The 13,576-nt window shown below is 48.7% G+C and overlaps 1 protein-coding gene across 2 annotated transcripts in view; it reads left to right on the top strand.

Annotated features, from left to right (window-relative positions):
• Nucleotides 1-15: 15 nt before the first annotated feature.
• Nucleotides 16-13,576, top strand: part of PRPF4 (pre-mRNA processing factor 4) — a 124,410-nt gene continuing 110,849 nt past the window's right edge. The window contains exon 1 of one of the 2 annotated variants that reach the window (XM_029611847.1): nucleotides 16-145. Coding sequence is in view for 1 of the 2 variants with exons in the window: in XM_029611846.1 (XP_029467706.1) it covers nucleotides 244-285 (42 nt within the window). In the remaining variant the exon portion in view is untranslated. The other variant, XM_029611846.1, reaches the window with a different exon arrangement.

Genomic DNA, 13,576 nt, shown 5'->3' on the forward strand with positions numbered 1-13,576 from the left:
ATGAGGCTCTGTGCAGAACTGAACCGCCTTTCACCGGACTACATTTCCCGGCGTGCCTCTGAGCTTCCGGTCGCTGGTGACACCTACCCCGGATGTGATTGCAGTTGTTCGGTGCTGCCTGGCGCGAGAGAAAGCTGACGGCAAGGTAAGAGGAGATTAGTGTTTTGGCTCGCTATAGGGGGGGTAAACTGGTGAGAGAGCTTGGTGTTTACATTCATTTATCCAGTGTAGAGTTCCAGGTACATGGAGGTTAGGCTACTCATAACCGGCTCTGGAATAAAGCAGGTATTAGGAATAGTGCTAGCAGTAAATTAGAGATTGAGATACTACCTAACGTATTTTGGTTTACTTGTGAGGCTCACTTTTGTCATGGTGTAACAAACTCCCAGATGTGAAGAGGAGCTGTAAAGAAAAGCACCGTAATGGGGATAAGAACATGCCATACTGGGTCAGAGCAAGGGTCCATCAAGCCCAGCATCCTGTTTCCAACAGTGGCCAATCCAGGCCATAAGAACCTGGCAAGTACCCAAAAACTAAGTCTATTCCATGTTACCCTTGCTGGTAATAGCGGTGGTTATTATCTAAGACAACTTAATTAATAGCAGGTAATGGACTTCTCCAAGAATGTATCCAATCCTTTTTTAAACCAAGCTACACTAACTGCACTAACCACATCCTCTGGCAACAAATTCCAGAGATTAATTGTGCGTTGAGTGAAAAAGAACTTTCTCCGATTAGTTTTAAATGTGCCACATGCTAACTTCATGGAGTGCCCCCTAGTCTTTCTATTATCCGAAAGAGTAAAAAACCGATTCACATCTACGCTTTCTAGACCTCTCATGATTTTAAACACCTCTATCATATCCCCCCTCAGTCGTCTCTTCTCCACGCTGAAAAGTCCTAACCTCTTTAGTCTTCCCTCATAGGGGAGCTGTTCCATTCCCTTTATCATTTTGGTCGCCCTTCTCTGTACCTTCTCCATCGCAATTATATCTTTTTTTGAGATGCAGCGACCAGAATTGTACACAGTATTCAAGGTGCGGTCTCACCATGGAGCTATACAGAGGCATTATGACATTTTCCGTTTTATTCACCATTCCCTTTCTAATAATTCCTAAAATTCTATTTGCTTTTTTGACTGCCGCAGCACACTGAACTGACGATTTCAATGTGTTATCCACTATGACGCCTAGATCTCTTTCTTGGGTAGTAGCACCTAATATGAAACCTAACATTGTTTAACTATAGCATGGTTTATTTTTCCCTATATGCATCACCTTGCACTTGTCCACATTAAATTTCATCTGCCATTTTGATGCCCAATTTTCCAGCCTCACAAGGTCTTCCTGCAATTTATCACAATCTGCTTGTGATTTAACTACTCTGAACAATTTTGTATCATCTGCAAATTTGATTACCTCACTTGTCGTATTTCTTTCCAGATCATTTATAAATATATTGAAAAGTAAGGGTCCCAATTCAGATCCCTGAGGCACTCCACTGCCCACACCCTTCCACTGAGAAAATTGTCCATTTAATCCTACTCTCTGTTTCCTGTCTTTTAGCCAGTTTGTAATCCAAGAAAGGTCATCGCCACCTATCCCATGACTTTTTACTTTTCCTAGAAGCCTCTCATGAGGAACTTTGTCAAATGCCTTCTGAAAATCCAAGTACACTACATCTACAGGGTTCACCTTTATCCACATGTTTATTAACTCCTTCAAAAAAGTGAAGCAGATTTGTGAGGCAAGACTTGCCCTGGGTAAAGCCATGCTGACTTTGTTCCATTAAACCATGTCTTTCTATATGTTCTGTGATTTTGATGTTTAGAATACTTTCCACTATTTTTCCTGGCACTGAAGTCAGGCTAACCAGTCTGTAGTTTCCCAGATCACCCCTGGAGCCCTTTTTAAATATGGGGGTTACATTAGCTATCCTCCAGTCTTCAGGTACAATGGATGATTTTATTTATTTATTTATTTATTTAGGACTCTTATATACCGATATTCTTGTAACAAGTTACAAATCACTTCAGTTTACATTATAACAAAAACCTGTGCAAAAGAATGCATTACATTAAAACAAGGATGAGCAAACCTGGATCCAAGTAACATGGTTTAACATGGGGATACCTGGAAGAGATCATCTGCATAAAGAACAGAAAGCTAGAGATGTTGTTCTAGTGGCGAGCAGCATAACTGACTCTAAGGTATAAAAAGACTCTACTGTTAGTCTGAGCAAGAGAAGGCTTGGGTGAACATCCAGGTTTTGAGTCTTTTTTTAAATGTAATCGTGCATCTTTCGAGCCGGAGATCTGGCGGGAGAGAGTTCCATTGTGTTGGACCAGATGTGGAAAACGCTCTCTTACTGATGTTTTGATGAGGGGGGCATGGAGGGTGTCTCTGTACGCTGATCTCACCGGTCTAGAGGGTATTCGTGGCCGAAGTGGGATCTTGAGTTCCAGTGGTGTGATGTTGTGAATGATCGTTAGAGTTTTGTATAAAATTCTGAATTTGATTGAGAGCCAGTGTAGATTCCGCAGGATGGGAGTAATATGGTCTCTTCTGTTGGTCTTGGTCAGAATTCTTGCCGTTGCGTTCTGTAGCATCTGTAAAGGTTTGATGGTGTTGGTAGGGAGGCTGAGGAGGAGTGAATTGCAGTAATCGATTTTTGAAAAAATGATTGCCTGGAGAACTGTACAGTAGTCCTGGAAGTGGAGGAGGGGTCTCAACCGTTTTAAGACTTGAAGTTTAAAAAAGCAATCCTTTGTGGTGTTATTGCTGAAATTTTTGAGGTTCAGATTGTTATCCATGATGACTCCTAGGTTTCTGACTTAAGGGGAGAAAACTGGTTGAATTGAGGGGTGTGTGTTGGTCTCTGGATAATTTCCATCTTGGGTGACGAGGAGAAGCTCTGTCTTGTTTGTATTCAGGATCAAATTGAGGCTTGTAAGAAGGTTGTTTATGGATTGAAGGCAGGTGTTCCAGAACTCCAGGGTTTTATCTAGTGAGTCGGTAATTGGTATGAGAATTTGGACGTCATCTGCGTATAAGTAATGAGTTAGATTTAGTTTGGAAAGGAGCTGGCAAAGCGGGAGCAAGTATATGTTGAAAAGAGTTGGAGATAATGAGGATCCTTGTGGGACTCCCAAGGTAGAGCTGACGGGGTGTGACTCTTTATTGTTGTTTTTTAACCTTATATAATCTGTTTTGAAGGAACGATCTGAACCAGCTGAGGGCGGTACCTTTGATGCCAATGTCCAATAGTCGATCTATGAGTATAGTGTGGTTCACTGTGTCAAATGCCGCTGATAGGTCGAGGAGAATTAGAAGACAAGGTTGTTTTTTGTCGAAATTTAGAAGGATGGAGTCTGTTAAAGAGATTAGGAGGGATTCCGTGTTTCAGGATTTGCGGAAGCCGAACTGTGACAGAGAGAGGATTTTGTTGTAGTCCAAGAATTCCGAGAGTTGTTTATTTACTATTCTTTCCAAGATTTTGGAGATGAACGGAAGGTTTGCTATAGGGCGGAAATTGGCTGGGTTGTCTGGAGATAGATTTGGTTTTTCAGTAGAGGTTTTAGAATAGCAAGCTTAAAGGGGTCAGGGACTTGGCCTTGTGATAGGGAGCAGTTAATGATCTCTGCAATAGGTTTCGCGATAGCTTTAGGGATGGCGATGAGAAGGTTGGAAGGGATCGCGTCCCATGGGTGTAAAGCTGGTTTGATCTTCTTCAGTACGTTTTCGACCTCTAAGGAGGAGGTAGGCTCGAAGGTTTCCATGTTTGAAGTTAGGTTTATAGAGGTTGTGATGAGGGGTGTAGGAGTAAGGTTTTTCTTATCCTTAAGCGGTGCAATAAGGTTTGAGATTTTTTCCTTGAAGAATGTAGCTAGTTCAGCGGCTTTGTTTGCCGCTTGCTCATCCGGAATGGTTGTAGGGGATGGTTTGGTGAGGGACGAGACAAGAGAAAATAGGGATCTCGGGTCAAAAATGAAGTGGTGTATTTTCTGAGAAAAGAAATCCTTCTTTGTGCGGAGGATGGAGATCCTGTATTGGTGCATAAGAGATTTGAATGCCGTCAGGTTTATTGATGGGTTTTTTCGCCATACGAGTTCTCTGCGTCTGAGTTCTCGCTTGATGTTTTTTAGATCAGGGGTATACCAAGGTTTTCTGTTGTCTTTGTTTGCTTGATGGACTTTGGTGGTTAAAGGGATGGTTAGGTCTGCTATTTTTTTTAGTGATTTTGGACCAAGAGGATGCGGCCGAGTCAGCGTCCGAGAGGTCGAGCTGGTCTAATTTTAATGACAGGTTACAAATTTGTACTAATAGGTCTGAAATTTCATTTTTTAGTTCCTTCAGAATTCTGGGGTGTATACCATCCGGTCCAGGTGATTTACTACTCTTAAGTTTGTCAATCAGGTCTACCACATCTTCTAGATTCACTGTGATTTGGTTCAGTCCATCTGAATCATTACCCATGAAAACCTTCTCCAGTACGGGTACCTCCTGAAGAAAAGAAATAATTTCATCTTTCCGCAATGGCCTTATCTTCTCTAAGTGCCCCTTTAACCCCTCAATCATCTAACAGTCCAACTGACTCCCTCACAGGCTTTCTGCTTCGGATATATTTAAAAAAGTTTTTACTGTTTTTGCCTCTACGGCCAACTTCTTTTCAAATTCTCTCTTAGCCTGTCTTATCAATGTCTTACATTTAACTTGCCAACGTTTATGCATTATCCTATTTTCTTCTGTTGGATCCTTCTTCCAATTTTTGAATGAAGATCTTTTGGCTAAAATAGCTTCTTTCACCTCCCCTTTTAACCATGCCAGTAATCATTTTGCCTTCTTTCCACCTTTCTTAATGTGTGGAATACATCTGGACTGTGCTTCTAGGATGGTATTTTTTAACAATGACCATGCCTCTTGCACACTTTTTACTTTTGTAGCTGCTCCTTTCAGTTTTTTTCTATTTTTCTCATTTTATCAAAGTTTCCCTTTTGAAAGTTTTGCACGAGAGCCTTGGATTTGCACACTGTTCCTTTTCCAGTCATTAAATCAAATTTGATCATATTATGATCACTATTGCCAAGCGGCCCTACCACCGTTACCTCTCTCACCAAATCCTGTTCTCCACTGATAATTAGATCTAAAATTGCTCCCTCTCTCATCGGTTCTTGAACCAATTGCTCCATAAAGCTATCATTTATTCCATTCAGGAACTTTATCTCTCTAGCGTGTCCTGATGATACATTTACCCAGTCAATATTGGGATAATTGAAGTCTCCCATTATTATGGCCAGGATCCTAGTGTGGAAAGGAGAGAGAGGATGGTGGTATATACTAAGGTGTCATTTTCACATACATTTCTTAACTTGGTGCCCCTCCTACACTACAGACATCCTCCCTATTGTTTCTGTCACTTTTTCAGGTCCTTTTCCTCAAATTCCTGTTACTGCTAAAATTTTTCTATCTCCTCTCCCAGCCATGCTTTCTTATAAATTAAATTAGTCCTGGGTGAATTTGTGTAGAATTCCCTTCCTGCGCATCTGTGCAGAAATTCCGTTTTCTGTGCAGAATTTGGAAGGCCCAGGTGTGACGCAAGCAGAGCCCATCCCATTCGTGGCAAAGATGAAGCAGGCCCTGTTGTGCTGCAAGCGAAGGCCATCCTGCTTGACAGCGAAGAAGGAGCAGGCCCTACCTGCCGCAAGCGGAGGTCATCCTATTCATGGCAAAGATGGAACAGGCCCTGGTGAGAGTGTGTGTGTGTGTGTGTGTGAGACTGCGAGCCTGGGGGGGTGAGAGAGAGAGAGCATGTGTGTGGGTGCCCGAGAAAGAGAGCCTTTGTGAGGAGATTGTGAGGGAGTGTGTATATGTGTGTGAGAGATTGGGAGCTGTTGTGTGTATGTGAGGGTGTGTGTCTGTGAGAGAGGGAGCCTGCGTGAAGGGATGTCTGTCTGTGAGACAGGGAGCCTGCGTGTAGGGGGGTGTGAGCGAGAGAGGGTGTAGGGGTGTGGAGCCTGCATGTAGGGGGGTGTGAGCAAGAGAGGGAGCCTGCATGAGGGGGTTTGTATGTGCGAGAGAAAGGGAGCCTGTATGAGGGGGGGGGGGTGTGTGCGAGAGAGAGGGAGCCTGTGTGAGGGGCAGTACTGAGAGAGGGATAAAACTCGAAGTGGAGATAAAGAGGAAGGGATTGAGCCTAGAGGGGGAGGGAAGAAATAGTGGCAGGTAGAGGAGTTGGGGCCTGAGAAGGCAAAGTGAAAGGAGACTGGCAGGGGACTAGGGAGAGAGGGTGGAAGAGACACTCTTACAGTGAACTTCTAGGGAGATTATGCTCAAAATATTTAAAACTCTGCATCTTTAAGTAATAACTTTTTTCTGTTTTACATTTTGGATTAATACTTAAAGACTCCTATATATTGTGTTATTTTGGCCAATATAAAGTTTGCAGAATTTTACATTTTTTTGCACAGAATTTCTCCTGGAGGAAAACTAAACCTTTTTGCTGTTAGCTGGAGGAGTAGCTGCAGGCCCATTGCACTGCCGAAAGAGGAGGAGCACAGCGGATCCTGCAGATATCACCAAGCAGGAGGGGGAGGGTGTATCATAGATTCTGACTTGTAACTTGTTTTGAGTCTTTTGTAGCAAACAGGTGTAAGAAACGATTTGTTAAGGGTTTGTTTGTGTTCAGCATATGTGCCCAAGATGTAAAGTATTCTACTACTGTGTAGTTTCTGTGTAGGAATCTGTAGCAGTCTGGCTTCTTCGTTTTTTCCATTTGGAAGTGTCCAAATAATATAATAAATAAATAATATAAATAAATAATATAATAAATAATTATAAATAAATATATAAATAAATTATAAATAAATATATATAAATAAATAATATAATAAATAAATATATATAAATAAAAAATAAAAATATAACAAATAAAAAATAATAACAGACTAACAGTGGGCGTCCTACAACGGGTAGGAGGCAACAAGGACAACACGTCAACTTGTGAGGCACTGAGGCTGGGACAACAGTGAAAAATGGACAAGTGGTGAAGTACAGAAACCCTTACCGTTCCCACGAGCAAGATGAAGCAGGAGTAGAAAACCCAAAAGCGGTGGGCGTCTGGACTGATCCATGGTACTACAGGAACGAAAATTAGCAGGTAAGTAATAATTTTCTTTTCCCTGTACGTACCTGGATCAGTCCAGACCGTGGGATGTACCCAAGCTTCCCTAAATCGGGTGGGGTCCTGCGAGGCCTGCTCGGAGAACCTGTTCACCAAAATGTCCCGTGACTGAAGAGGCGAGGTGTAGGCGGTAATGCCTCGCGAACGTGTGCAACGACTTCCAGGTAGCCGCCCGACAGATCTCCTGGGATGAGACCGAGCGCGCCTCCGCCCAGGAGGCCGCCTGAGACCTTGTAGAATGCGCTACAATGCCAGGCGGAGGCGTCCGCCCCGCCCCAACATAGGAAGCGGCAATACCCGCCTTCAGCCATCTCGCAATGGTTGTCTTGGAGGCCTGGGAGCCTTTCTTCGGACCGGACCAAAGGACAAATAGATGGTCGGAAGTCCGGAACTCGTTGGTAGCCTCCAGGTATAGACGCAGTGTGCGTTGAACATCCAAGAGTCGGAGAGACTTCGGCTCGGAGGCGGAAAAGGACGGCAACTCCACCGTCTGGTTCACATGAAAAGCAGAGACCACCTTCGGTAGGAAGGAAGGGACGGTGCGGATCGAGACTCCCGAGTCGGAGAACCGGAGGTAGGGTTCCCTGCACGATAGCGCTTGTAACTCTGATATACGCCGAGCGGAGCAGATTGCCACCAGAAATACCGCCTTGAAGGTGAGATCCTTGAGTGTCGCGGTGCGCAAAGGTTCGAACGGAGGCCCCGACATTTGGACCGGATCTCCTTTCTTTGAGGATGTGACCACCGCCGCCTGACCCGCCTGCCCCAGTAGCGCCGGCGGTGGTCACATCCTCAAAGAAAGGAGATCCGGTCCTGGCGGCCCTGCGCCCGAGGGCGCGGGCTTTCCCCATTCACGACTCGTTCCTGCAGCTCCTCACGAGGGAATGGGATACCCCCGAGGCGACTCTGAAAGTGGGTCGTGCCATGGAACGGCTGTACCCGCTACCTCAAGATTTCCTGGATCTCATCAAGGTTCCGAGAGTTGACTCTGCAGTCTCGGCGGTCACGAAGAGGACGACAATCCCGGTGACAGGGGGCACGGCCCTGCGGGATACACAAGATCGCAAATTGGAGATCTTCCTGAAAAGAGTCTTCGAGGTCTCCGCGCTGGGTATGAGAGCAGCGATGTGCAGTTCACTCGCCCAGCGGGCAAGCCTCCTGTGGGTTCAACAACTTCTCACCTCCCAGGATCTGCCAGCGGCGGAGGCCGCCCAGGCGGACAGGTTAGAAGCTGCAGTGGCGTACGGGGCGGATGCCTCGTATGACCTGTTCCGCGTCCAGGCAAGAGCGATGGTCTCGGTGGTGGCGGCCAGACGGCTGCTGTGGCTTCGCAATTGGGCGGCAGATACGTCTTCCAAGTCGAGTCTGGGCTCCCTACCCTTCAAGGGTAAGTTCCTCTTTGGGGAGGATCTGGACCAGCTCATCAAGTCGCTGGGGGAAAATGCGGTTCACCGCCTCCCGGAGGATAGATATCGCCCTTCCCGGGCGTTTGCTTCGTCCCGGACTAGAGCCAGGGCGCAGCGGCGTTACAGGAGCTACAGGCCGGGGGGCTCCAGGCCGCCCGCTTCCCGGGCCCAACCCTGGTTGCGCTCCTTTCGCGGCCGCAGGCCCGCGCGCCCCGCTCTCGGGACAGGTAACCCCTCCTCCAAGTCTTCACAATGATGCCAGAGTCGCCCACTCCACCGTCCCCAGGATCGGGGGGCGTCTGAAGTTTTTCTACAGGGAGTGGGCGCGGATTACCTCAGACCAGTGGGTCTTGGACACCGTAAAGCTGGGTTACGCGTTGGAATTTGTCCGGCCACCGAAGAGTCGCTTCGTATTTTCCCCTTGTGGCTCGGCCCTCAAGCGGCAGGCGGTGCAGTCAACGCTGAACAGGCTTCAGGAGATAGGCGCTATTGCGCCCGTGCCCTTCGGAGAGGTGGGCTTGGGCCACTATTCAATCTACTTCGTTGTGCCAAAGAAGGACGGGTCGTTTCGGCCAATTCTGGATCTCAAGGAGGTCAACAAGTCCCTCCGAGTGCTCCGTTTTCGCATGGAAACGCTGCGGTCGGTGATCGCAGCGGTGCATCGGGGGGAGTTCCTTGCCTCCTTGGACCTCACGGAGGCTTACTTGCACATCCCCATTCGGCCGGATCAACACCGTCTTCTGCGATTCAAGATACTGGACCAGCATTTCCAGTTCATAGCTCTCCCGTTCGGACTGGCGACGGCACCACGCACCTTCACCAAGATTATGGTAGTCGTGGCTGCGGCTCTCCGGAGGGAGGGTATCCTGGTTCATCCCTATCTGGACGACTGGCTCATTCGCGCGAAGTCGTTCACCCATGGCCAGGCGGCCGTGTCCAGGGTGCTACAGTTTCTGCATTCCCTGGGATGGGTGGTGAACTTCTCCAAGAGCTCCCTCGTACCCTCACAGCGCTTGGATTTCTTGGGGGCGACCTTCGACACCCGGCTGGGCAAAGTCTTCTTGCGACAGGACAAGGCGCTTTCTTTGCGGGATCACATACGACGATTCTCTGTGTTACCGGAACCCACCTCATGGGATTACCTGCAACTCCTGGGGGTGATGGGATCCACCATAGATATGGTCCCCTGGGCGTTTGCACATTTCCGGCCCTTGCAGTGGGCGCTCCTCTCCCGTTGGAAGCCGGTCTCGCAGGACTACCAGATGATTCTGCCACTTCCTCAGAAGGCCAGGGACAGTCTGGGCTGGTGGTTGGATCCGGCGAACCTAGCCCGAGGCGTGTCCCTCGACTTACCGGATTGGGTGGTGGTAACCACCGATGCCAGTCTAGCGGGCTGGGGCGCGGTCTGCGATCGCAGCGCCACGCAAGGAACGTGGTCGGCGGTGGAGGCGACGTGGTCCATCAACCGTCTGGAGACCAGGGCGGTCAGGCTCGCCCTGCGGCACTTTCTCCCGCTCCTCCGAAACCGCGAGGTCAGAGTGCTATCGGACAATGCAACCACCGTGGCCTACATCAATCGCCAAGGAGGCACGCGCAGTCCACAGGTCGCGCTGGAAGCAGCGCTGCTCATGCAATGGGCGGAGCGTCATCTCGTCCGGCTGGCAGCGTCACACATCGCCGGGGTGGACAATGTTCAAGCGGACTTCCTCAGTCGTCAACGGCTGGATCCCGGGGAGTGGTCTCTGTCCGACGAGGCGACGCAGCTCCTCGTTCGTCGGTGGGGGGCCCCCCATCTAGATCTGATGGCATCCGCTCTAAACGCCAAGGCTCCCCGCTTCTTCAGCCGGCGAAGAGAACGCGGTGCCGAGGGGGTGGACGCTCTGGCACTCCCATGGCCGGCACATCTGCTGCTCTACGCTTTTCCGCCGTGGCCCCTAGTAGGACGGATGCTCCGCAGAATAGAAGGACATTCGGGGACTGTGATCTTCGTCGCCCCGGAATGGCCCAGGCGACCCTGGTTCGCGGACCTGCTGCAGCTGGTGGTCGACGGCCCGATCAGGCTGGGGCACCTCCCCTTCCTCCTACACCAGGGCCCGGTATTTTTCGAGCAGGCAGAACTCTTCTGTCTTGCGGCCTGGCTTTTGAGAGGCGACGCCTCCGGCGCAGGGGGTACCCGGAGGCGGTAATATCAACGCTGCTGCGGGCGCGCAAGACGTCCACGTCGGTGGCCTACGTTCGCGTCTGGAAGGTGTTCGAGCGGTGGTGTGCCAGCCAGGACACTAGCCCCACAACGGCTTCGGTCCCTCAGATCCTTCAGTTCCTGCAAGACGGGGTGGACAAGGGACTAGCCTACAACTCGGTGAGAGTCCAAGTTGCCGCTCTTGGTTCGTTGTTGCGTGATGGGGGCTCTCTCTTGCAGCACGCGGACATTGCTCGGTTCCTCAAGGGTGTCAAGCACCTCCGGCCTCCGCTACGGGATCCTTGTCCCTCCTGGAGTCTCAACCTGGTGCTGCGAGCCCTGTCGGGGCCTCCGTTCGAACCTTTGCGCACCGCGACACTCAAGGATCTCACCTTCAAGGCGGTATTTCTGGTGGCAATCTGCTCCGCTCGGCGTATATCAGAGTTACAAGCGCTATCGTGCAGGGAACCCTACCTCCGGTTCTCCGACTCGGGAGTCTCGATCCGCACCGTCCCTTCCTTCCTACCGAAGGTGGTCTCTGCTTTTCATGTGAACCAGACGGTGGAGTTGCCGTCCTTTTCCGCCTCCGAGCCGAAGTTTCTCCGACTCTTGGATGTTCAACGCACACTGCGTCTATACCTGGAGGCTACCAACGAGTTCCGGACTTCCGACCATCTATTTGTCCTTTGGTCCGGTCCGAAGAAAGGCTCCCAGGCCTCCAAGACAACCATTGCGAGATGGCTGAAGGCGGGTATTGCCGCTTCCTATGTTGGGGCGGGGCGGACGCCTCCGCCTGGCATTGTAGCGCATTCTACAAGGTCTCAGGCGGCCTCCTGGGCGGAGGCGCGCTCGGTCTCATCCCAGGAGATCTGTCGGGCGGCTACCTGGAAGTCGTTGCACACGTTCGCGAGGCATTACCGCCTACACCTCACCTCTTCAGTCACGGGACATTTTGGTGAACAGGTTCTCCGAGCAGGCCTCGCAGGACCCCACCCGATTTAGGGAAGCTTGGGTACATCCCACGGTCTGGACTGATCCAGGTACGTACAGGGAAAAGAAAATTATTACTTACCTGCTAATTTTCGTTCCTGTAGTACCATGGATCAGTCCAGACGCCCACCGCTTTTGGGTTTTCTACTCCTGCTTCATCTTGCTCGTGGGAACGGTAAGGGTTTCTGTACTTCACCACTTGTCCATTTTTCACTGTTGTCCCAGCCTCAGTGCCTCACAAGTTGACGTGTTGTCCTTGTTGCCTCCTACCCGTTGTAGGACGCCCACTGTTAGTCTGTTATTACAGTTACATGGCTGGTTGTTGCCAATTTTCTATAAACTTGATTCAATGAGGGGGTTCGGGTTTTTCTACTCGGGCTTTGATATACTCGATACTGAACTCCTGCAGAGGGGGTAGTTCTACTTATGGTGACGCCCCCTCAAAGTTTTGGCTGACTCCATCTGCTGGATTGGGGACATAACCCACGGTCTGGACTGATCCATGGTACTACAGGAACGAAAATTAGCAGGTAAGTAATAATTTTCTTATATATTGCACTTTATATACAAAAATAAACTGACACAGAGTGTCCTCAAGAGCTCATCATACAGTGCATTCAGAAAATATTCAGACCCTTTTCACTTTTTCCAAATTTTGTTACGTTACAGCCTTATTCTAAAATGGATAGTCATTTTTTCCCACCTCACTCTACATACAATACCCCATAATGACAAAGCAAAATCAGGTTTGTAGAAATTTGTGCAAATTAATTAAAAACAAAAAAACTGAAATATCACATTTACATAAGTATTCAGATCCTTTACTCGGGCACCTTTTGCAGTGATTACAGCCTCAAGTCTTCTTGGGGATGACACTATCATCTTGGCATGCATGAATTTGGGGATTTTCTCCCATTCTTCTCTGTAGACCCTCTCCAACTCTCTCAGGTTGCATGGGGAATGTCGATGCACAGCTATTTTTTAGGTCTCTCCAGAGATGTTTGATTGGAATCAAGTCTGCTCTCTGACTGGGCCACTGAAGAACATTTGCAGACTTGTGCCAAAGCCACTCTTGCGTTGTCTTGGCTGTATACTCAGGGGAGTTGTCCTGTTGGAAGGTGAACTGTTGCCCCAGTCTGGAGCAGGTTTTCATCAAGAATCTCTCTGTACTTTGATCTGTTTATCTTTCCCGCGATCCTGACTAGTCTCCTAGTTCCTGCAGTTGAAAAACATCCCCACAGCATGATGCTGCCAGCACTATACTTTACTGTAGGGATGGCATTTGACAGGATGAGCGGTGTCTGGTTTCCTCCAGACATAACGATTGGCATTCATACCAAAGAGTTCAATTGTGGTTTCATCAGACCAGAGAATCATGTTTCCTATGCTCTGAGAGTCTATTAAGGGCCTTTTGGTAAACTCCAAGCGGGCTGTCATGTGCCTTTTACTGAGGAATGGCTTCCATCTGGCCATTCTACTATAAAGACCTGATTGGTGGAATGTTGCTGAAATAGTTGTCCTTCTGGAAGATTCTCCCATCTCCTCAGAGGAACTCTGGAGCTTTGTCAGAGTGACCATCGGGTTTTTGGTAACTTCCCTGACCAAGGCCCTTCTCCCCCAATTGCACAGTTTGGGTAGGCAGCCAGCTCTAGGAAGTGTCCTGGTGGTTCCGAACTTCTTCCGTTTAAGACTGATGGAGGACACTGTGTTCTTTGGGACCCTCAATGCCGCAGCAATTTTTTTGTACCCTTCCCCAGATCTGGGCCTTGACACAATCCTGTCCTGGAGATCTACAAACAATTCCTTCAACTTCATGGCTTTG

Source organism: Rhinatrema bivittatum, chromosome 8, assembly GCF_901001135.1.
Source record: "Rhinatrema bivittatum chromosome 8, aRhiBiv1.1, whole genome shotgun sequence".
In the NCBI taxonomy this organism is placed as follows: domain Eukaryota; kingdom Metazoa; phylum Chordata; class Amphibia; order Gymnophiona; family Rhinatrematidae; genus Rhinatrema; species Rhinatrema bivittatum.